Source organism: Calidris pugnax, unplaced genomic scaffold (assembly GCF_001431845.1).
Source record: "Calidris pugnax isolate Ruff unplaced genomic scaffold, ASM143184v1 scaffold28, whole genome shotgun sequence".
In the NCBI taxonomy this organism is placed as follows: Eukaryota; Metazoa; Chordata; class Aves; order Charadriiformes; family Scolopacidae; genus Calidris; species Calidris pugnax.
This window is the reverse complement of record NW_015090842.1, coordinates 14,255,558-14,281,319: the sequence shown is the minus strand read 5'-3', so window position 1 is coordinate 14,281,319 and position 25,762 is coordinate 14,255,558. Positions and strand designations below refer to the sequence as shown.

General features: G+C 37.1%; 1 protein-coding gene across 1 annotated transcript in view; it reads left to right on the top strand.

Moving 5' to 3' along the window:
* ITFG1 (integrin alpha FG-GAP repeat containing 1) overlaps nt 1-25,762 on the top strand; it is an 84,459-nt gene that overhangs the window by 27,204 nt on the left and 31,493 nt on the right. Inside the window, exons 8-10 of the mRNA XM_014942422.1 lie at nt 982-1,066; nt 15,199-15,293; nt 23,548-23,720. Coding sequence (XP_014797908.1) covers nt 982-1,066; nt 15,199-15,293; nt 23,548-23,720 — 353 coding nt within the window. The remainder of the gene's footprint in view (nt 1-981; nt 1,067-15,198; nt 15,294-23,547; nt 23,721-25,762) is intronic.

Below are 25,762 nucleotides of genomic sequence, written 5' to 3'. Positions count from 1 at the left end.
GGGCCCTTAACTGCGCTATTGTTCCCGACTGGCAGAATGTCACTGGAGGAGATCTTTTACTCAGCAGAAGCTCCTCTGCAGGTTTTTTGCCACGACTGCTGAGTGAATCAATCAGCCTCATTCACCTTCGCGGGGCTCCTCCTGTGCCAGCAGCTGCTCGGGGAGGTTACTGACACTTACTGTGATGATTTATGAAGAGAAGGCTGATCAGATTTTTTTATTCTGGCTTTCTCAAAGATTTGTTTCTTTCAGTAAGCTTTCTTAGAACTATGACTTCAGGTCTTGGGTAAGATTTTGTGGAACAGGGGTTTAAAAATCTCCCTTCTGACCGTTATAATGTTTACACAAGTTGAGAAAATCCTGAGTCCTATGTTAAACAAATGTCACAAATGCAATTCAAGGTTGGGGAGAAATAGAGCAGTGGATTATTTTTATTTATCTATTGAGATTCTGTTTTGTATTACTTAACCTGGCCAGGGTCAGTGAAGAACCTCATTGTTAATAACAATTAATGAAATTAATTGATTTGAAACTAAGTGTATCCTTGATACGAAGGACTGTAGTTAAGAATCTTAGCATGTGTATGTTAAAAGTTCACTTTTTTGTTATAACAGAAAGTGCTTAATGAGCTTCTTATTAGTTAAAGCCTCAAAGCCTCTTTACTTACCTGAAAATTTATCCATCGAGTCACTGTAGAATGGGAAGCATAGTCTTGCCTGTGACAACGTGGGTCTCTTCAACCAGGTGTTGAACTGAAAATGAAAAAAAAAAAAAAATTAATACCTGACAGATATTCTTCAAATGCTATTTTTAGGTAAAAGTAATGAGATTTGTACTAGACACCTCTTCTTTTTTTTTTTTTTTTTTTTCCCTCAAGCAGCTGGTTGTGAGTTCTGTATTTCTGGCTTTTCTTTGGTTCAAAAGTCAAATTTTATCACTTCTGCAATTCATTTTTTCCATCATCTTTGTCCTGTTTGATAGGATGGGAACTTCTCTAAAGCTGGAAAAACTAAGAAAATGCCCAGTGGTGTGAAAGTTGTTGGACAGTCCGTGTTTGCAGATTTTGGTGAGTTTGATTCTTCTAAGCTATCCTGAGTGTTTCTTCCTTTTCCATGCTTTGGTTAGTTACTCTAAAGCAAAAAACAAATAAAGATGTTTGGCTCCAAAACTTTGGGTTGGGAGGTGTTTTTTTTTTTTCCTTTAAGGTGTTTGTATCTATTTGACTGTAAATCTTGACATGTCTGGGAATAATTTTAATTAAATTCAACTCAATTCAACTTTGACTATCCCAGTACATTCTGCCTCTCATATATCTGCTTTTGAATGTGACATTTAAGGACATGTAAGCACATGTACAGTTGTGTTGAGGCACGGTACGATGCAGACTTAATTTTGTCAGGCATGTATTTTGTTTCTCATTATTTTGGTTTTTTCCATAATCTTGTTCAGAAGATATTATGAGTAAATGTTCATAAATTCTTCACTTGTACAAACTAATAAAGCCAAAATGTAAATGAATTTAAATGACTTGTGTAGAGATGGATGAAACATGGTAAAATCTTACTGGTTGTAATTGAAAATTCTGGAATGCTTTTGGACAGAAGAAAACCTTAATTTATATGTAAATCTATTTTTGCAAGCGTTAGTGAAAGCCTGTATTTTTCTATTAGAATGTACTTTTTCAGTCAATTGTGTCTTATCAATCTGTGTGTCATGTTACAAACAGGAAATGTTAGTTTGTAGTCCAAAAACACCTTTTTTCCATGCACAAAAATAAGAATTTGTAACCCAAGGGGAAGTGCTTCAGGCCTCATTCTGCTGATATTATTGAGTGTAAATAACTTCTTAAGGACTGATTTACTTATATTTATTCAACACGCTTGTTAATTGTGAGACTGAGCTGGTCTTAAAATGTTGTCAAACGGTAGCCTGGCTGCATCATTTTGATTTAAAATCAGTTTTAAAGAAAATGACAGGTTTTTATAAATAAAAAGTTGAACCCTGTATTAGACCCAGAGTCAGATTCTCTTGTACTGTGCTGACACTTAAAAGTATTCTTAGGAGTTCTAGCAAAGCTGTTCACTGACGTGGAACTAGAAGGCACCTCTGCTGGATAGTTAATTATCCTTAGATCCCAACCTAGCGACTACGGATGGGTTTACAGATCTATAGTAAATGAAATAAGGTAGAAGCTGAACAATGCTCTAGGTTCTTCTGTCAAATGTTTAACACATTTTCTAAAGTCTTTGTAAAAGTTTTGTAAAATCTTTTACTGTTTATCTACAAATATAAATACTTGTCTATATAATATCTGAAGAAAAGAACAGAATACTAAGTAAGTTTTTTGTAGTTAAAAAAACCCCTACGTGTTGGAGTTTTTGTAACCATTTTCCAAGCTGATGTTCTGAATAATGTGTTTTAATAGGTACTAAGTAGAAATCAGATTATATTTTTTATAACAATGGCAATGGGCAAAGCAAACTTTATGTGGGATAATTTCATCTCTATGTTAGGTAGCTAATGAGCCAAAATGATGTATCATAACTCTAGAAATTTATCATAATTAATGGGATTTTAATAAACCCTGGGATTTCTTTGCAAAGCAAAGTGTGACTGTTGAAATGTTTAAGTTAAAGTTCTGAAAACGTGAATGAATGGGACGTTCAGTGACATAGGGGTGCAGTTCTCTGTGGGTTTGCTACAGCCGAAGTTAGGAAAGACAGTGGCGGCGGGAGCTGTTGTTGTGAGGTACCATCAACAGTTGTTTCACACCCTGCTCTGCTAATTACCATCAAATTCATAGGCAATGCACTAGGGTGAGGCAACAGCTGAGCAGTCTGTCTACTAAGAATGAATATAATGGGAGAAAATGTGTGCAGGGACTTAAGAAATACATATAAATAAATGTAGAGGGACAGTGTGTGTGGCAAAGCGGATGGAGAGACAAGGAGTCACCGGTATCATCTGTGGGAGGAGATGCTTGCTTTTCAAGAAGCTGACTTTTTGGAGCTGGTTATTGTGAAAGATCTCAGCCATTTCATCTCTAAGGTAGAACACACACATAAATTTTGCAGTATGAAGGTCTTGCTTTCTCTTCCCAAACAGCTACATACACAGTCATCTTTGTCTTCAGTCCAGATCACACAAGTTCATCCTGGGTGAAGGGTGGGAAATGGTTTAATGGTCTTTCTGCCCATTAATTTCCTAAGTGCTATAAATGTATGAATGTATTTTGATAGAGGAACAAAGTTTATTCTGCCAACTATGGAAATACTTAAAACTATGATTTCAAAATTACTATTTGAGTACTATTACACCTTTAATCTTTCTTCTGTTGTAACAGGGGGTAGGAAGTTGAGTAGTGCATCAGGTTTTTTTTTTCTTCATCTTCACAGCATTAATTTAAAATAAGACAATAAATAGTTATTTTCTCATTGAACAAAGTTTTAGAGAATATTGAAGTGAATATGGTACTAAAATAGTGTGTATGAGTAACAAAGGGATATAATTCTAAATTCCATGTTCTTTATTCAGTGCAGTCTGAGGGAAGCTGAATAATACCAGACCACCATCAAAAATTCCTACCTACAGCTAAATAGCTCTGTGTACGTGTGGCTTACACAGTAACTGGTAGGAGGAAAAGAAACTTTTACTGCGAAGGAGGATCTTAGTTGAGTTCTGCTCATACTTGTTTTCATTTCAGCATTTTTTTTGTTCTGCACCAGTCTAACAATAGAGGCAAAATCTCACATTACGAGGACACTGTATCAGAGTTACTACATTTACCCACTGTGCTATGTCTGCGTATGTTTAAATACCTTCAAGAGGGAGGCATTTATCATATAGATTCTGCTTGTACTGAGCTGAAGTTAAAGAAAACGCCTTACAAGAAACAGTTTGTCAGACTTGAATGTCTCCTTTTTTTCAGTTTTCCCTGTTTCAAAAATGATGAAATAATGATTGTCATTATTATGTATATAATGTAAGTCAAAGGAAGTTAAGGTACGATGGTTTGCAGTTTGAAACAATAATTTGGCTATCTGTAACGGGGCCTGAAAGAAGTTTCATGGCACAATAAATCAGAATAGTACAATGCAAACGGAGAAGTGAGATGCATTCGAACATTGTGCTACCTGCTACCTAAGTAGCTTTTGCCAAACTGTGTGTGCTGCACTGAGCAGAACATACCACAGTGCTCTCACTCTGCTCTCTGCAGGCTACAGGCATCTTCACTGCTGGCACCCGGATACAGCTGCTGGGACTTGACACACGTTCAATATACAGTCACAAGCCTGTTACATTCTTATTTCTGTATTGCCTGCCTCTCTCTTATTTTCCTTTCTTGATGTTTTCTGTACCTCACAGCTGATGTGCCAGCCTTGCTGTTCACTAAAGGTCTCAAAGGATTCCACATTTCGCTGTGCTTTGCTCTCTGCCACCTCTCATTTACTTAACTCTGTGCATATTAGTCTCTGGAATGGTGTCAGGTCCAGACAGGAGCCTGGGACCGTGTCACTCGTGCTGCCGCCTGCTCATTTACTCCCACCTCTCTATTTGTACACTCTTGCACTTCTGCAGTCCAAGATTCTGAGTCATTGGTCACACCTACACCTTAGCAAAACATGTTTTGTTTCAAAAGGTGACTTTGACATTATTTCCTGCTTCCAAAAGTTTTATTTGAAGTACCCTTTCCAGCCATAAGTAGTTACCTGTCATTTGGACAAAAAAAAAGGGGGGGGAGTTTGAATAAGATCCTGACTGAGAACCTCCAAAAGCAACTATTTTGGGTAAGGTTTCCTTTTCTTAAACTAAGCAGGTTGAACAACAGCTATCAAGTAGAAATTATTTGGATAAGTGGAGCTGGAAAAAATGAACAATTAGGTGACTCATGAGAAATTGCTACAAATGTTTGAGTAATCTTAGCACCAAGTCTTCCTGAAGTACTCAAATAATAAAGATATATCTTTTCATGAAAAAGATACACAAATGTATGTTTGTATACATAGATATATGTATTTGTAAGGTCTATTACATTTCTGTGTATATGTGTGTGTATATTTTAATGGAAAAATACACAAAAGCAGGTGTACATATATCAATATATTTACGGTAACGTACTTGACCTTAGACTTTATGTCTAAATTGGAACCTTAAAAATAAGTTGCTCTCCCCTCTGTTACATGATAGCAATGATTTGTACATTAACCTCACCAAAGGACAGTGAACAATTGACAAATTTGTATTGCCCTTTTAAAAATAAATCAGAAATGCTTTGTGACATATTTATTACAAATGGCATTTCAATTGATTAAGGTGAGCAGAGCTGGGCACTTGAGAATTCTGCACTTATTTGGCTGACACATTGCTCCAAACAAGTAAGAGCTCTTCATTATTACTTTTTCTATTCTTCTCATGTCACTATGGTAATTGCAGTGCAGTGGTTGCTATAGCAAAAATGATTAATCCTCCGTTGTTGTTATCTGTACGCCAGCAGAGGCTTTTTATAAGGTCTGCTTGTACTGCCTTTAGAGGAAGTCATAGATATTGGCTAGAATTCTGATAAATAACTGCAGTTATAAAGAGTTTTAATAATTGTCACATGAAATAGTGAAAAATTTTGTATTTGTTAAAGAAATTCAAGGATTTCAGTGGGACATTCTGAAAATGACTAATTTCTTTCAGTAGCTAGATGAATGTGAACCATATTTTGGACACACAAACCTGCTATTTTCTTGCTACATTGAAGATTAATGAAATATATCTTTCAAGTAGTGACCCAGAAGCAATTAGCATAGAATATTGTGCTGTTTACATAGTCCATTAGTTCATTTTTGTAGGAAATGAATGTTATAACTGCTGTTCATCTATGATTGGTTCAGTTGGTTTAGTGGAGACTGATAAATCATTCTTTGTGATATCTGATCTGAGAATGTAGAAGTTTGATTAATCAGTTGCTGATTTTGCTTAGTTTAGGCAAAGAAATTTTAACTGCCTGTACGTAAAGAGAATAAGAAATAGCTTTTCAAAATCAAGTAAATCATACTGTTGATAATATCCTCCTCTAAATATAACACAACTCTCACTTTCTGAAGGTAGCATTTAGCCAGCTCCACCCCACTTCATTATCTTGTATTCACCATTTGCTTTCTTAGCTACTGCTGAGCCTTTATCTGTGTGGTCTTCCTAATTTATGAAGTCTGTTTACTCCAACTATGCAAACCTTTTTGAGAAAGCATGGGCTGGCATTTTTAAAGTTCTGCCCAAGTCTTTAAGGGACCTGAACTCCCAATTTTTATCCTGTTTAAAATCCAGTTACTCAACTAATAATCCTGAGACATCCTTCTCCATTCTTCACCCTACCAAGGAATGGAACTGTTTCATGTATGTTAACTACTTGTATGACACAGAGTAGAAATTATCATTTTTTTTTTGTGGGAAATGATAGTTCATTATTGCCAGTAATTAACTGGATAACAGAGAGCCCTAACCTTTGGGTTGGTTTAGGTTTTTTTTTAAGACAGTCATGGCACTGTAAAATGCATTGTGGTGAAAGGTTTTTGTTTAAAGTAGACTTTGATTATGCTGCAGCTGATGAGATCTTAAATATACTGCTTTGCTGCCTGCAGTTGCATTTCAATTTTGTAGCTTTTAGTTTTGTGTATGAACTTCGTTTTAGCGTCTGGATTTCCTTAGTTTTTTCCTTCTCCTCAGAATGTTGTATCTTCAGATATAGTAGCTATGTCAAAGGAAAATTTTAACGGTGCATTTCAGTAAATAACCTCTTTATAAAGCAATTGTCCTTTGAGCAATGCGTTGTGAAAATGTGCTCCTGTAGTCAAGAAAAGGATTCTCTAAGAACCTTAAGATGCAGGAAGACAATAGTTCTGTGTTTGAAATGCTCTGCATATGCAGGAAATGTTCTTACTGTCATCAGTTTGGGTGAAAAAGATACAAAAGCTGATGGAAATAAAGAATTTTGAGTGACTTTAGAAAAGGAAGAAGTTGTTTTGGTAACAGATCATCTGAAACAGTGGTGCATAGAGACGTACCAAGTTAATTGCCACTTGTGTATTTGAGTCCAGGAAAGCGTATTTAGAGGCTAAATCTGTCTTATTTGTTAACTGGTAACCAGCAATGCTGTTCAGTGATGATACCTTTTCATTTGAATGTCCAGGAAAGCGTATTTAGAGGCTAAATCTGTCTTATTTGTTAACTGGTAACCAGCAATGCTGTTCAGTGATGATACCTTTTCATTTCATTTCATTAGTCCTACTTTGACAGTTCTTTCTACAAAAAGATTCTGTATTTTGATGTTTAAGGCCATAGCTGTGTGTTATTCCTTTGCAGTTTAAGTTTTAAAAAAAATAAGAATAACCCTAAAACCCGAAATGAAACAACCAAATAAAAAACCTCTGACCAAACAAACAAGAAAGAGTGGATCTGAGAATAGGACCGACATTAAGACGAAGCACTTGTGTAAAGTCCATCTAGGAAGCTTTTGAATGTGGTGGCCTCAAATTCTTTCAAATTCATCTTAAAGCCCTTTGGGAGCCTGTTCTTCTCTATCACACAGTCATTTAGTAAGCAGTCTTCTATATTCTCATTTCATATTGTTCCTTTTGCTGTTGAAAATGCTGCACTTCCTGATCCTTAAGGCATCTGTCCTGGTATGACACCCCCAGAAATCCCACATTTCTGAAGTGTTTCCCACCCCCTTGCCACAGTGGTAGCCGGGTACAATTGTACCAATGGTATTACTGAAAATCCAAGAGAGTTGTTTCTTTTTTTTAATAACAGTTCTTGTTGTCCCTGAATTTGCACAGTGTAAATAATAATATAACGATATAGATGGGATTAGATTGTCTAATTTTGCAAGAGTTTTCTTTCCAATAATAAAACAAGAGGAGTGGTGCACGTGCCACTTGCTTACTCATTCTTTGTTGAACAACATAATCTCTTCAGGACTGAATTTTTCTTTCACAATGTTCAAGGTTAATATATCAAGAACTCTCAACCTCAAATTTAGTCACACAAGTGGCTTTCTTTAATTAGTGTTACCCTCTTCATTTGTTAGTGTGTGAACGTTTGGTGCCATATGAGCTTTCGAAATGTGTAACATTAGATAATTCCAAGCTGTGCAGTCAGGCTTTGTGGTTTCTGTTTTAACAATATGAGATGGTTGGAACCAGTAGTTTTCAGCATAAGCTACAGCAGGAATTTCAGTGTTACTTCTTGTTTAGTGCGCAGAGGGGTTCTCATTTTGTATTTAATCTAATTTCTTTTTCCTGCTTGGATTCCAGCTAGTACATTTGATATAGTCTTTCCATTTAAGATAGAAGACCGCGCTGCTGGATCCCGTGCAGCCTGGAAGAGCCTTTGTGCAGTTTGCTGGCACGCTGGGTTTAAACGCTTTTCTTGCAGCGGAGGTGCGAATATGGATTTTTTTGGAAGGATATAGACAGACTTAGTCAGAATTGATTTAGTGTGAAGGGGAGCGTTCTAAGGCTTTCTTTAATGTCCATGGAACTTTGAATCATCTGTAAAAGCTCTTTGCATCTGTTTTTTGAAGTTGTGATTCATGTTTTCTAAAAGCAGCTGACACTGATTCTTTTAATAATGCGTTGTTGTCTTAGTAATTTATGATAATTGTCTCTGTCACGACCATCTCGTTGAACACATAAAGGCAGAGAATGACAAAAGAATTCTAATCACTTTATTACCTCAGAAGATAAATTGAAGATAATCAGCTTTCAAACAAACCTTTATTTTGTTTGAATATCAAACTCAATTGTATTGGCTATAGTCATCTTGCCTACCCCAGAAGGCTATTGTTTTCAGCACTACCATAACTGAGCTTTTTCCAACTTATTTTCCTACTATTCTTTAGAACTTAAGATGAAAGGCTCATAACAAAGGAGAATGAGAACTGTGCAAAGCCATGAGGGAGGTGTGTGAGCAAGCTATATGTGTGGTGATATAAAAAGCACACAAAACTTCATTAGGATGTATTGTATTAAACAAGAGATGCCTTATACTTATTTGGACTTTAAATCAACAGCAGAGAAAAACTTCTTGGCTTTTATTGTACTGTGCTGGGGACATTTTTTTTCTCTCACCTTTTTGAAGGGTATTGAGAAAACTGTGCTGACAAAGTCTGTAATAATACAGGGACCATGGTGAGTTTAGAATGTGTATTCTCGGGAGAACAGTAGGTTCTCAAGGCATCGGGATGTCGTGGTATATGAAGTGTCTGGCTTTTATGTAGCATCAGGTTGAGAATTATGAAAGCTATGCTGTTCTCACGGTCTTAGCCTGCATAGTTAGCTGATTTTTATTTGCCAGAAAGCAATCTCTCTTTATTTAACACAACTGTAATAATTTATAATAATCAGTCTGTCATCTCAGAAAAGAAAGTTGACTCAATTTTTGTTTTTAAAAGAGAAGTAAGATTACACTGAGCAGAATTATACAGCTGTTAAAAGCAGGAAGACAGAACTGACCACGTTCCTCCCCCTCATCACAAAAGGTCTATGCCAATGTGAGATGATAATCCAGTTGGTTCAAACTGAAAGGGCTGAAATCTATTAGACCTGCTACAGCAATTTCTTAACTGTCAGAGCTGAAACGACATAAACTCTGGTGTCACCATTACAAATTATCAGACAGCACAACATCTACATGTTGATGGGCGATTCGGAGAGATGCTGGGACCTCAGGGTCAATGAATCTCAGAGTAACCACTGGGGCACCATTTGCTATTTGTGCATTTGTTTGAAGACGTGTGCTTATGCTACAGTACACTGGCGTTGCATTTTGAACATATCACCCTTTTTAATAACATTATGTTGTTGTTAATCTGATTTAGAAGGTTTTTTCTGCTTTCTCCCACTCAAATTTACTTTTAGAATAGATTAAAAGATTTGAGCTATGTTTTTTGCAAGCGTGAGTGTTCAAAATCAATGTTAAAGCTTCAGCTGCAAGTAATTTTTCCTCATACAGTCTCTCCGTATGAGGTGTGCTCCCAGTGATCTGCACAACCTGTGTCTTTTGGGTTACTCTTGTTGTGGATTGGATTGCCAGCACTTTGCAGAAAATGTTGGAAAGAAGGCTTTCCGTCCATGGCTTTTCTTTGAGATACAGTGAACAGGCAGTAAGTGATGATTCTCACATGATTCCTAGAAGGCAGAAGACTGCTAATTTTGTCTTTCCATATTTTGACATAAGTACAGATTTGCAGCTGATGAGTATGTGGGACTGTTCTTTTTCTAGCCTTTTCCACCGCCTATAAAACTTGATCCTTATTAGCCACGTAGCTCTTTAGTATCACAGTCAAGCCAGAATCATGTGTTGAGAACACACTGGCTTCCAGCTGAGTTTGTATTTGGATGTCAAACGTGCTTTAGGCTGAGCAGTGCTAGCAAAGGACATGTGGATGTTTAGCCACATCTAGCGGGGTATGTTTAGCCACATCTAGTGCTACAAATTACATTGAAATTACAAGTGAGGAGAACCTTGAGACTTCCAGCAATTTGAACTGTGATTAAAATCCATACAGCAATAGAAAGATAGACTAGTGATCCTAGGAGCTGAGTGAAGACTACAGAGGATCTCTAGAAATAGATTTCCTAGGTAGACCTAGGCTGAAATACATTATTAAAGACATGTCATGCAAGGTATTTTTTTTAAATCTGAAACTAGTGCAGTTTATTTCAGCTGGTGTAACAGGTTCATCCAGCCGTTGTCACCCATGCATGTTTTGTCACCTATGAATACCTAATTGCACTAGAGGAAATGTGCGAATTATATTCCTTTTTAATTTCTGGGTTCCTCCTCCTTTGTAGCAGAATTTACTGAAATTTAAGGATGTTTATTTAAGTTGAGATTGAAACCGAGCAGGAAGATGAGAAAAGCTAGCATTGTAGGTCCGAGGTAAGATTGTTGTTAGACTCATTGAGCTTTTCTGTGAGCAAGTGCTGGGAGGGTTTTGTGTGGTCTTCAACATCAGTAGAGTTGTGCCAACGGTTTGGATTTCAGGGGGTGCTTCCAAGGTGGGAGTCACAGAAGGATTAGGAATAAATCATTTTCTTTCAAAACTGGAAAAGCTGCTGTATCAATTTGTTGGTTTCACATAGTGCCTTTGAAAAAGGTTCAGAAATACAGGAAACATGGTATTTCTAGTTATTACAGATGAGGACAGTTTAAAATGGCAATGGATAGTGAAACAGATTGTGCTTTAGCTTTATGCTTAGGGCTGGGGTTTTGGGGAGTTGTTTTTTTCTTCTTGGGCTTTTTGAGCGAAGATTGATGCAGGATTTGCATTTAAATAAATTATTCTATAGTTTGAGGAACTGTTCGAGGTGGGCTTTATCCTTATTCCTTTTTACTTTTGTCAAAAATGGTAACTGCTGCAGTTGTTTTATAAAATATGTTACCATTTTTTACAGTCTGATTTTTCTTCAGAAAATTGCTTTTGATCAAATAACCTCAAGAGTAAAAGATGGATCTGTACATTGTAAGATGTGCACTAGCAATAAAAACTAGAGAAGAAATAAGATATAATAATATGATAAAGGTGAAGAATATTGGGTTTTCCTTCTTTTGGTTGCTGCTTTTTTGTAATACCATATTTAACTAATTTTGGGTTTTCTTAAACTACTCTGCTACAACTCAGGTGATCCTCTTGTTTCATTGGTGGCCTATTTCCAGCTGCATTTTCATTGTTGGTGCTTTACTTGATGCCTTTTAAGCTTAAAATTTGTTTTGCCTGCTCTACAGTTTGAATATGTACCCTTTCTTTTGAATGAAAAATGCTAATGGTTATGAAGTTCTTCAGGGAGGCAGATTTATGAAGTGTCCATAATCATGTATACCGTAAATGTTTGATGGAAAGTTAGATGCTTTAATTGTTCCCGCTTTCTTTTGCTATATTCTTCTTGGTCAGCAGTAATGGGCACAATTCTCATTTACAGTATATAAAACATATTATTTTTTAATTATGTCTAAATAAATACCTAATTTTTTTAAAAAATCATTTTCCACGCATTAGGAATATAATAGTTAAAATACTTTCAGCTGTACTTTAATCATCCAGCACGACGAATAAATGTCAGAAAGTAATTTCTGTGTAAATCAGGTAGCACACCAAAAGTAACATGATTTATGTAATTACTTTTTTAAAGTGAATACAAAATGCATGGAAAACTATACACTTAGGAGCCACATGAAGAAGTTTTTAAAGAAGTTCTTTTATTTAGATTCTGCTTCCTAATACCTGCTTTTGAAGCTAGGAGTGTTTCTGTGTCTCAGCTGAGAAAGCAGTTCTGCAACACAATAAACACTTAGAAATCAGTAGTTATGTGGCCCAAGCTTATCCTTTCCTTCCCCTGCTCCTGTGTTTCTACTCTCTCCAAACTGTGGATGCTGTTACCCGATTCCACAGCAAGCCATTCTAGTACTAAATCAGCTGCTGGGAGCTGTGCATTTCTGAGGGGGAGGGAGGGAACTGGAAGTGCTTTTCCAGAGCTCAGTGTCCTCCCTCACCTCACCGTGTGGTCACCTTCAGCTGAACCCCACAGCCTGCAGCACTTCCAAATAGAGTTGTCACACTGTAAAGTCATAATTCTGTAGAGCCATATAAAACCTATTTTATTGAAATACTGATTGAAGTGATGTTACAACTTAAAACGTGAGCCCAAAATTACATAAATGGACCTGTAGGTTCTGGCCAAAGGAATTGGGGAAACCGTGTCCTTCTAATACGGCATTTGTATCATGTCTTTTTCAGTTGCAGGGGCAAAGGTGTGTTGTTTGATGTATATCTACCTCCTATTTATTCTTTGATTGTACTGAATTATTTTAATCAAATCTTAAACTTTTAATTTCTCTAAAATACTTGGATCTGTAAGGTGGTGGCTTCTTATCTGATTATGTGGAAGTTCCATCCTCCTTACTGCCCTAAAGTTTCATTATTCTTCCAAGCTCTGTGGGTTGCTCCTGTCAATATACTTCAGTATTACTGAACGTTAATTACCCAGACTATCAAACCCAGTTATCAGCATAGCAAGATGAATATTTGCAATTTAAGTAGAATCAAACATCTTATATTCTCCTCTGCTCCATAGCATAATTTAAAATGAGAACATCCTTGTCCTTGTCCCTTTCTAACAAAGAGCAAAAAAAGAGTTAATATTTGAAGGTTCTTTGTCCTCATGCGTTATTGAAAGTCTTCTAAAATTACTTTGGACTAAAACTTCTGTAGAAATGTATTTAAAAGATTAGGGCATAATTTAAATTTTATATTTCACAAAACACTGACATCTCTGCAACTTAATTCTGTTCTAGCAAACCCGTCATATTGTCATAGTTTATAATTTGATAATTAAGTAGTTTCTCCCATTTTAAGTTTAGAAAAAGCCTGCAGTCTAAACAGGATTTTATTCTAGTTCATGTAAGCAAAAATTAAAATGAGCAACGTGTTTTAATTGTTGTTCTTGAATGATGTGGAAGGAAAAAAGCTTCAAAAGTTGGCACTGATTTCAGACTGGTCAAAGTCAATAATTGCTGTGTTAATTTCTCTGTTCAGTGGTCATTTCCTTTCCCATCTCTTTGGATGCAAATTTACTGGATTTCTATCACCCAGGCTACTCAGCATCCTAAATTGTGTCTCCTTGATAACACAGCTGCCGGTTTGGGAGGGGGTTAGCGGTGAGGTAAAATAGTTCATGAGGCAGATGGGATGTAGGAAGCCACTAAAGGTGACTGTTTGGCTTTATCACTTGGAGATATTTGGGGAAGTCTGGTATTTTCATCACTCCTCCTCCCCCTTATAACCATACTTTTAATCTCCTAACTTCCTTACATAATAAGGGTGGGACCTAGAAAACTCTGCACAGATATAGATAAATATACACTCATACACTAAAAGGAGGTTCAACTTCATAGAAATAAGATCTGGCAGGCTGAGAAAGCATTTCTTACTTTGTGGTAAAGTATGACAGAACATTTAGGCTGTGGTCAGTAGCATATTGGGAAATGAATAAGGGATTCTGTGGCTTTGGCAAAAATCTAGGTTTTGCCTATTAACTAAGGAGATTTCATCAAGCAATTTAGAAAATCCACTTAAAATATTAATACCAAGCTCCTCAGAACTGTATAGGCTAAGGGGCAATTGGAAAAGCTATTTTTTTATTAGATATGAGTTTTGATTTCATAGTCTGGAAAACAGATTCCCTGAAATGTTCCTGGTCCGGGGCGTTCCATCTCTCTAGCAAGTCGGGTTTGGTTATAATCAGGATTTGCAGCAGTTGGCATTAATGCAGAAATTTTAGCTGCTGCTTTTTGGCTGCTTGCTTTTTGACTCTCTGTTCTCCCTTCTCAGCCCATACACAGTAACTTGGGATGGTTTATCTCTTAGCAGGAGGGCAGTATTTCTGCATATGCTATGCAGGGCTGAAATATGAACATAGGGATTTCTCCTGCAGTAGATAACAAGCAGTAAATTGATTTATTTTTTTTTCCATTATATGCACTGTGTGTCAGAATTCTAGAAGCAAATAGGCATTGCTTGTTTAAACATTAGAAGGTTATTATTCTACTAAAGGTTTTGGAAATACATGGATTAAAGGTGCTTGAAGAACGTTTTTGAAAACCTGTAAATTACTCAGGTTTGCCTAATTCTATAAGCTTGGAATTTATTAGCTGTTGTGTTAGTCAACTTTCCAGTGTTGTACTTTATCTTTTAATACAGGTTAACCTATTACATGTGAACTCATGACTCTTTTTAAAATCTTGCTGACAGCACAGGAGTTTACAAGTAGTTTAGAAAATTAAATAAGTTTGTGTGGGAGATTTGTGACGGTGGATTTATATAAAAGGTAATTTTCTTCCACGCTAAATGGAGATGGAGTAAATTACTAAGCACTTATTCTTCTAAATATATCACATTATCGTCAGAAGTAAAATTTAAAACTTTCTCTGTATTATGGGTCAAGATGACAATGCGTCAACAAAGACAATCTTCAAACAGAAGACCCAGATGAGATGATTAGGTTAAGCATTTTGAAAAGGTCTAGTTTACCTTATGTAATTTTTCACATTTAGAAAAATAATAAATTACTCACAGCTGATTACCTCTTGCAAACAGGGTTTCTAACTTTGCAAATACAAAGCTGACAGTCTTTTTTTTTTTTTCTTTGACAGATGGGGATGGACAAAGCGAACATTTATTACCAGTCTGTGAAGATGCAACGTGTCAAAAAAGTGCCATCTACTTAACTAAGCTAGGATTGGATCAGGTACTGTAAGTTTGGAGTTGCAAAGATAAAGGAAAATACTGTGCTTTATGAAATAACATGACATAGGAAAGTGATTTTTCATGAAAGAAAACTGAAACTTCCTCACTTGTGATAATTGCATATAAGAGACTTTTATTTACTTATTTATTACCTATCTAAAAAGATACGGGTTTGGAAGAGGTTGCTTACATAGAATTCTACATAATGCAGAAAATTATGGGTGTTTCTGATGAGTCACTTTCTTGATTGCAAAAGACTGCATTCTAAGCACCGGAACTGCCCTAGCCTGAGATGACAAGGTTTGTGTTAAGAGTTGGAAACAGGTCTAATTAATTCAACTAAGCTTCTTCAGTTTAAGTTAGGGAGTTATTTTTTAGTTTATATAGGCAGATATATATATACACACACATGCACACACACATATATGAAGTTGAACCAGCCCACACCTCTTACCCTTTGTTTCTACTGTGTCTTTGATTGTTATTAATTAAGTAAATTTCCAAATAGTATACGAAGACTTGTTTAGGCTACGTATCTTCAAGACTGGGTTTGTACTAAACTATTTCAGCTTTGTTCACAACACTGCTTGTTTTGAGAGATATGGTCATAACTCATGGAATATTTTACTATGTATTCACTTATTTTAGCATGGGTGTTAATCTGTTTTAAGTCCTTGCAGTTCCCTGCTTTATAATAAAGTTACAGCTTACAATAAATTAACCTAATGTTTGCTTGATGCCTTAATAAAATTCATATTTAGCAACAGGAACTGAAGGCCAAGGTGACCTATAAAGTACTGGCTTAGAGCTGACAGCAAAACCCACAGTAGTGTGCTTACAGAAATTTGTAATGTGTGCCACGTTTCTAACCAGGTGATGAATTACTGACTATTCCTTTACTGACAAATTAAAAGTAGAAATTTTTTTGTGTAAGTAGCACCCTCTCTGACCTATATTTCAGAATTTATTAGTGAACATACTGTTTGCTCAAGGAACCATACATACTTTGATAAGGTGCTTTTTGTTACAGTCCAGCCCAAGTTTATAGCGTAGGTTTTCTCAAAGAACTAACATTTCTAGATAGGTACACTTTCCTACTATGGAGAAAACCACTCTGTATTGGAAAGGAAAGCACACAGTTACCAGTCAGGTAAGGAACCATAATCAGGATGGAATGTACCATCAGTGCAAGAAAAAGCAAGTCTAAATTTGATAATCTGTCTCTTCCAGCCGTATAATCTTGGCATTTTTTCTCTTAGAAATGCATGTTTCCCCATGCACACTGGATTTATTTTGTGCTTTGGTTTGGTGTTTTTTACATTAGTTCCTTGTGAACACAGAATAGAGGCAATGGATTGTAGTGTTGCTGGATACAGAGTGTTACAGTAGAGTCTGATTTACAGGTCAGAGCCTTTGAATAAAGCAAGGGGATGCTCAGGTCATGATACTTGGACTGCTTTCTGCTCAAAGGGGAGAACACAGGCTTTTGATAGGCAGGTTACACTGATGGTACTGCTGTAACGGGCTGCTTACATTTCACCGTTGAGTAGTTGGGCTGCTTTTACGTCAAAAAACAACTGCTCTTTAGCTATAAATTTAGTTCCTTACTCTTGATAATATAAGAAGTAAGACATTTGAGTTTTTCTGCTCAAATAAATTTGAGACAAATATTCTCGATGAAAGTAATTTCACTGCAGAAAACCAACCACACAAACAGCACGTACCGTTGAGAGACACAAAGCTGTTATTTGAGAGTAGCGGATGACTGGGAGGTGTGCTAAAGAAAAGTTACATTATCTGGTCTTTGTGGTACATTTCTAGAAGGACTTGATGCCGTAGTAGCAGAGGAAGGTGTGGGTCAATTTGCTAATATCAGATTTTTTCCAAAGTAGAGTCTTTTACTATAACCTGCTCTGAAGTAACATTGCACGTACGCAGTTTTTCTGTTCCTTCATTATGTCATTTTTTTGTTAGAGGTCAACTATTTAATTAGAAATACTTCAGATTTTTAACATGCCACTTTTAAAACTCATCAGAATATTTAAATTTTTTTTTACTTAATTTAGCAATTTCACTGTGTAATTTCAATTTTAAAATAATTTCCAAGATAATGACATTTCAGTTAAAAATTAGCAGCCAAATATTGTTACTTTATTTTTAAAAGTGAGGAACCCAACAGATTCTTATCCTGCTAGAAAAAAGTTTTCTAATGTACAAGGAGTTACCTAGAAACTTTAAAGCAATTTTCCCTGCACAATTTTATAATTTATTTTTTTTTTCAATTAAAAATGACAGTATCAAATGGCACACAATGATGACTTGTTCTGGCCTAGCCTTTTAAAAAAATTATATCTAGAATACTCTTTTCTTGTATTCTTAGACCCATCTAGAGGTGGTGGAGCTTTTTCTTCTAAAGCATTTTATCTTTTCCATTCTGAAACAGTGGACAATACCATTATCTTCATTCAAATGTCTGCAGTTTTTCCCCATGTGTTGCGTGTTTCCTTCCGGTAGAAATCTCTTGAAATGTGTTACTTCCCATATTTATTTGGAAGTGAAACTTGTTAATTTCATTTAATTTGGTCATTGTGAGATCAGATGACCCAATTTCTGAGCTTTCACTAAGTGAGTCTTCACGAGAAATGATGAATATAAACTTTGTGGCAACAGACCAGAATAAATTCCTTTTATTTAAGTACCATACAATTGGAGGGAAATAATCATGAGCCCTGGTGGTGCAGAATGTGTTTCAACAAGGGGATGGTATCCCTTGTGGAACAGGGTCATTATAGGGAATCTACGGGACACTGAGAGATTGTGAGTCTATTATTGAAAAAAGTTCAAGATGCTGTATATCCATTATCTCTCGTCAGTTGTTACTTTAGGGTTATATGGTGGGGGTTTTTAGTGTTAAGAGCATAACTAAGAATTCTAGCTTCCAGATTATTTTTTCTTTTTAAGGAAGTTACTGATCTGAGATCTGAAAGATCACAAATTAGATGACTGTCTTACAAAAAACATTTTGCCTACAGTAATCGGGCCTGGTTCTGTCCTTCCTGCTTGTTTGTTGTGACATTTGATGAATCCAAATGAAAAACAGACCCATGACAGCGCATGATGCCTTGGGATGAAATGCAAAGCAATCAGAAATGTGCATCTGTAGAATTTGGGATTCTAAAAATGATGCTGGGGAGAGGCATGCAGGGGCGTGTCGGGCTTTGGACTTGTTCTTCTGGTAAGATCTCGTTTGATGTCTGTCAGTCTACAGTATATTTCTCATGATGTCTTTGGCACAGCTGAATGGCTACTGGAAAGCCAAGCAGATCTAAGAGAACTATTTCAAGGATGATCTTTCATCATAGGTATTAATTTATTTAATGATTTAATAATCAGAAATATCTCAGAAAAATTGTCTTCTTTTGGATGATGGAGCAAAAGTAAAGGCCAAGAAAATACGCATGAATGACTTGAGATACAGACCTACTAAAATTTTAAAAGAATGTGAATGCTTCCATAGCAACAGAAGAATTGCTGTCAGATCTGAAGTAGAATCCCATATGCTGTTTCAGATTGTAGCAAGTGTTAGGACATCTCAGACTTTAAATTCACCTGCAATAGCTACAGATTAATCTGCTACCTGATTTACATCTCTCATCCAGATTTTGAAAATCAGACCGAGTTCTCTCCGAAACTGTTTTTGAAGCCCCTAGTACTGTTTATTGTAGAAACTCTAGATGTTACGATATTCTTACAGATGACTAATCTTTCTTTTAATTCTGTCAAGCATTCAGTATGATTCCTCATTTGTTTCCTGAGGCAAATAGTATTGCTTCAGCCCCTTAATTTGAGAGTTTCTTTGTGGGGTTGATGATTCTTATAACCTTTCTCTGTACATTAGAAATGCTATAGCTTTATTCCTCCTACAAATCTGGCAGCTCTGAAGTAGAACACAGCAGTGTATCCTACAGCCAGCCACAGGTCTTTGTGGCATCATTCTGTAGGCAAGAGAGTATCTGACAGCATTGATTATCAGCTGCAGTTGGTCATTGTTAGAAGATTTTCCTCATTCCTCTATAACAGTTTAAAGGAGGGGGGGTGTGTGAATTGCAGCTGCTGTAATTTTCATAAATCTCAAGTTCTACAAGATCCTCTCATCATTTCTAACTTGCTCATCTTTCTCAAAGCAGCTATGGGGCTGTGTAAGACACATTACAGCATCGAAAATGACTTCTACTGATTTGGTTACCATTTTCTGTCTTGTTAAATCAATATGGGGATTGTTGTCTTCTGGGCTTTGAACAAGGTAACTTAATGGTGTAATGTAAAGGTCATTTACTTCAGTTTATTTCTGTGCAATAGTGGCTACTCAACTGCGTACGGAATTCAGGTGACCTTCCTAATGCACTGAAAGCCTAATGCATCCAGAAATCACTGGGCTTATTTTTCTGTGCAGCTGAACTGCAACTCACACGTACAGTAGAGGGGGAGCCCCCAGGGAAGAGGACTCTGTTGCTGTGGCCAGTTCTTTCAGGCCTCTCTTGATACTCATCTTTCTCTGGGATGGAGTAGCGTTTGTCACAGAAAGGAGGAGAACCCCTGTCATCTCCAGAAAAAGTACTGGCCAAGAATGGGCTACCAATTTCCAAATGCTTTTTGACTCACAGCTGGCTCCCTGCCCGCGCGGGCAGACAATTCTATGATTCTATGATAGGTTTCTAGCCATAGTTTAAAAATTGAGATGTGTTAATCCCACGGTTTGGGCTCAAAGGCCTGCTAATGGGCTTTACAGCAAGAGAACTCTCTTTCTTAATGTATAGAAGAATATGGACTCAGAAAGAAATAAGCCCTTTTTCAGTTGGGGTGAGTGCAACTACCTTTAAATTTTTCTCAAGTACCTGAGATCTTTTTCAAAATTAAAAAGATACCATTTTCACAGGGCAATAAAGCATTCTGTCTTCTACTTGTTGAAAAACAAAGATTTGAAGTGTTTGTACACAAATTTTCAAGCACTTAAAGATATTTTTCTTACTTTAGTCTATAAAATCATTTATTGAAGGAGAAAAAATATCTATATAAATGCTTTAAGTAATGATATTAGCAGTGCTATGCAATGGAATTTAACAGAAAGGGAAGAAGTAAATTTTTTGTTTCTCTGAATATTATTTGTTCGTTTAAATTTTCCTTTAGATACACTCATTCAATTTTTCAATCTGTTTTATCATCTGAGCTAGGTAACAGAAATCGTACAATCCAAAAACTGCAAAAAATAGCTTTGTGTCTTCACTGTACCCACCTATTTCTACCTTAGAGTAAAAGAAAAACATTAGTTTTTTTCCTATTAAAATAGTAACAGCAAACATGAAGCTTAAAGTAATTGTTTGGATTATCAAATACAAAAGAAGTAGATTTAGATTACTGACAAACATATTTTCATGTTTTGCCTTCTGTACTGAAACGGATGTCCTGAGGCACGCGCGCAGTTAATCTTGCATTACATTACACAATACCGCCGTTTAGAATAGAAATATACAGAATGAGAGGCATCAAAAATGTGGCTTAGTGTGAACTTAAACTGCCAGAGTAAGTTACATGTGGGACGGGGCACTGTGGCTCCGTAGCGTGCACAGCGAGGGGGCTCGGTAGCAATAGGTGATCTCTCTGTTCTGCTCACCTCTTGGTTTATATCTCTGCATTTCATTGTAGGCCTCACGATTGTAAAATTGCTTTCTATGAATCACTCTCTCAGTAGAGTAAAAACAGAATACAAATTTGGATTTGTGCCTAAAAATTAATTTTTAATTTTTTTTTTTCTTTAAAATAGTGGTGCCATACATGGGGACATTTAGAAAGTATATGATGGATATAATTGGATTTCATTGCAATGACTGTGTGAATGATACCGTGTAAAGTAGAAACTATATTATATTTCATGGTTCTGATTTCAATCAGTGGTTTTCAAAATTATAGTATTTTGTAATAATATTGTTTCATCTGTCTTCGGCATGACAAATGCTAAGAAATGTAACCCTTTCAAAAATTTCCCTCAGGAAGTCTTTTTTTCTTATTTTCTGTTTCTTACATTTCTCCCCACCTTCAGCAGCTAACAGTAACTAAATAGACGTGCATATGTTGGGGAGGGTGGGGGTCAAAGTATGTTTTATTTCACCTTAGAGTTTTCATTAAGAGTGGTGTAGACCATGGTTGCAGTTCAGATGTCGTTCCTTACACAGGCAGAGTACACCCAGTGTCCGGCAGAACTGTTCCAGGCTTCTAAGCCATCTGTGATATTCAAACAAAGCTAACCTTGATGCACTTCTTAAATAATTTTGGGGGCCTCTTTAATATTTTTTTAATAATCTGGGAGGCCTCTGATTGTGTGTAATCTCAAGAGCCCAGCCCAAGCATCACATGCAGTTGCCACGTGGCAGGAATGTTGTTGGTGACTGGACTGTGTTAGTGAGGGAGTCTCTCCACAGCGGGAAACGATGCTGTCAGGGATCTCATTCTGGTTCCTGAAATAGCTAAATTAAGGCTCAGATGAGGGACATGTAAGATGCTGTTAAGTGCTTTTGATGTTGGTGATAGTGATCCTTTAAGATGGCACCCTTCTGTCCTTTTGAAGGCATTGTCAGTTAGTTGACATAAAATTACTTCTGGCTTGAAAAATGGCACTGAATTTTTTTGCAGCATCGAAATGTTAACCCTGGTACTTCAGTTTAATACCAACTTGTGAAATTACTTTGATTTTAATTAAGATAAATTCCTATTTAGCACCTCTGCAGCACTTTGGAAAATAAGTGCAGATACATTCTATTTCTTGTCCTGGAGAAATTATACTTTGCATTTCTTTTGTACTTTCAATTTGATACTCTAATCTTAATTTCTTATCAAACAGTTCAGTATCTGATGCTGCTGTGGAGATAAGGAGGGGAATTGAAGCTCTTGAACTTCTAAATATCTATATATAATAGAATCATTCAAGCTGAAATGAACCTTAGGAGATCCAGCGTCCTGCTTTTAAGTAGGGTCACCACTGAATTCAGAGCATGTTGTTTAGAACTTTGTCCAGTCAAACTCTCAAGACCCTCAAGGGCAAATATTCTGCAACTTCTCTGAGCCTCTTTCCTAGTTAAATTATCGTTATCATAGTGACTCTTAGTTTGTTTGTTTATCTCTAGTTGGAATCTCCCTGGTGTCTGTCTGTGACCGCTGTCTGTTGTTCTTCTGCTGTGTATCTCAGTAGAGAGTCTGGCTCCGTCTTCTCCAGTTATCTCCTTGGCCATGGTTGAGTCCCTCCGAAGTCTTCTGTTCTCAGTTCATGGGACTGAACATGACCTATAGCCTTGGCCTGTCCTTTGAGTAAATACTCAACACCTGACCATCTTGGTGACCCTTCTCTAAACACGCTCAATATTCTCAAACCTTTCTTGAACTGTGGTCTATGAAACTGGACCCAGGATCCAGATGCAGACTAAATAGTGCTGAGTAAAGACAAATAATCACTCCTCTCAATCAGCAGGAGCATAGGAAGCCATTTCGGTGCTGTACTGTTTGCTGTCGTAGCTGCCGTATTTAGCATTGGTTTTAGTAGAGCTGTCCCCCAGCTGGTCAGTCTCCAGCCTGTACCGTTGCAGGGGTCTACTCCCCTGGGCAGGACTTTCTTTGCTGACTGTTCTGAGGTCCCTGTTTGCCCATTTTTGCCTTTCTAGGTCCCCTCTGAATGGCCATCCTGTCCTGAAGCACACTGTTTGTATCCCCCGATTTGGTGTTGTCCACAAATTTAATGAGGGTTCATCCCTCCTCCAGCTTTAATGCTGCCTGTTGCTTGCAATTCCAAGAAAAACAGAGGGACTCAGGATCTCGAGGGACTCAGGATCTCAAGGCCCTCATGGTCTGGGCTTACCTACACTTCAGGATTAGTACAGATTCCAGGCAAGCCTGAATTTCAGTGAGGGTGCTCCTGAATATCTCCATACACTGCACACATTCCAAAACCTGGGTCCTTTATTCTTACAACCTTATCTATTTTTTTCTGTTCTGGAATAATTTAGTGCAGAGAAAAGACTTGAAATGAATTTTTTCATTTGGTGGCAGTCTTAGGAAATAATCCTTATTTCCTCTTTGGAAATTGTTACATGGTTACAAATCCTGATGCAGTGAATAAATGTCAGCTGTTTTAAATAGAATTAGATGGTTTAAATTAAATAAAATGGATTTCTTTACCTAGCTGTTCTTTTTGTTTGTTTATTTTGCAGTGGATTCCAATCTTGCAAGACTTCAGAAATAAAGACACCCTGTGGGGCTTTGTACCATATCAAAATGACAAATCTTCAACGGAAATTTCATTCCCAATTACACTTCATATTGGAGATTACAACATGGATGGCTACCCAGATGCTCTTGCTATACTAAAGAACACATCTGGAAGGTAGAGTATATGTAAACCTAGAAATAAAGGCTATCAAATGCACGTTCAGTCATCAGTCATACAAATTACTCATTTTAGTGCATCTTGTTCATTTCAAGTGAAGAAAATTTTTTATCTCTGCTAAATGTTAATTATTTTTAAAAGGTGTGCATTTACATGGTATATTCAGAACACATAATGGTATAGGCTTAGACTGGGACTCCTGGTGGGGAATTGCACAGGCGAGTGGAATATGAAGAGCCATTTTAGGTGCCCGTCCTGGATCACAGGAGCTGATTATCTCTCCCTTTCCTTTCACAAATGACCTTTTGTAAAATCCTGACTGCAGCTTCCAGTGTGGGCTACTAGCACCAGGCTGCTGGGAGCTGGGGAACCTGTTCTGTGCTGAGACAAGGAGTGAACACTAGTGATTCTGCTGAAAAATGCAATAGTGTTTTGCCCCTTTTGAGAACCAGGAATTTTAGATACACCTAATAGGTTACTAGTGATTTTATATTGTCCAAATTTAACTGAAATAAATCAATTCCCTCTCTAAAAAAAAAAGTTTCTAACCTGTTAAATTTGTTGGTGTAAGCTTTCTCTTCCTGTTTTCTTTTTTCCTTCATTACTTGCTTTCCCAGTACTTTGTATTGCTACCATCTGGTGTGAGGTGGGAGAGGGCATGTAGTGATGCTCACAGGGAGACTCTTGTACCTTGAGGAGTTAGTGATCCACATAACAGTTGACCTGAGTAGGTGTGTGCCTGAGCTGCTCTGCACACAGCATTGGCTGCGGGATAAACTCAGCCAGCTAATCGTAACGGAGAAGCCTGTAGGCAGCTCTCACTTGGCACCTGGTGATCATACCACTGGCACGTCCTTGTCTTTACCTTGAAGTGAAGCAGCGTGTTTTCGTGTGAACATCTTTTTGCTTGACAGTAGAAATGATGAATAGACGTGTTTACTTCTAAGAAAAACCTAAAAGAGCTCTAGAGACCATATTGTCAGTGATCCTCACTACAGACAGGATATGTGCATCATGCCGTGCCCTGGCTAGGGCTCGGGCTGATGCTGCACAGCTTGGAATTCCAGCATCTGAAGAGATGTAAGATTATCCATACGATCCCCTTTTTCTTCTTTTGTCATCACTTGCAAAAGGTGTTCTAATCCATACCTTATGGAGTCTCAACATCTTCCTTATTGGGAATGACAAATACTTGCAGTGGTGCATTACAAGGCAAAATAAGTCTCTCTTACAGGTGTATTTATTATCTTCTTCCGTATGGTATTTTGGATGAGCTTGGGTGCAGGTTCATAGTTTGAATTAATACTCAGTAATGAAAAGAACTGAGGAGCTCACTTTGGTGCTTAAAAGAGTATATAGACAGAATTCAGATGCTGAAGTCAAAGAAGACAATTCAGATCCTCTTGTGAGTCACCCACTGACATTTCTGTGCTAGAGTTCTTCAGATACTGACACATACCTAAAAATGACCCAGTTTGAAGAGTTACGTGCTTGTACTGAGCCTACGTGATGTGATTCAGAGAGAAGGCAGTGAGCAGCTGAGCTCTGTCTCTTTACCTCTGAGCCTTAAAATAACTAGCACAGCAGCTGTTTATATTGGGATGTGGCAGAGGAGGAGGTGATGCTGTTACCACCCAGAACCTGCACAGGCAAAGTTAAAGCACTCGGGCCCTGAATGTCAGGTTTTTTTACTCCCCAGTCTCGCTCAGCTGGGAGTTTGCATCTTCTGTTCAGCAGCCATTGAATAAAGAGTGTAAACAGCCTGGAGAGGAGACAAGAACCACAGTCTTTCCTTTTTCATAGAAATACCGTGACATCTAAACTGTGAAGTTGTTCTTGTCTTTGCTTTTGCTGAAGCCCCACAAATCTTGTGTTTTTAGCTGTACTATGTACTTTGGCTGCCTTCCAGCCGTGTACCCTGATGACTAGTGCACTTCAGAAGGGCTTAGGGAACTTCACCGAGTTCAGAAGTTTATTTGAAGTTATTTTATCTTTTAAAATTCTTAGGAGCCTCCCTCTGGCTGGTGTGTAATTATGGA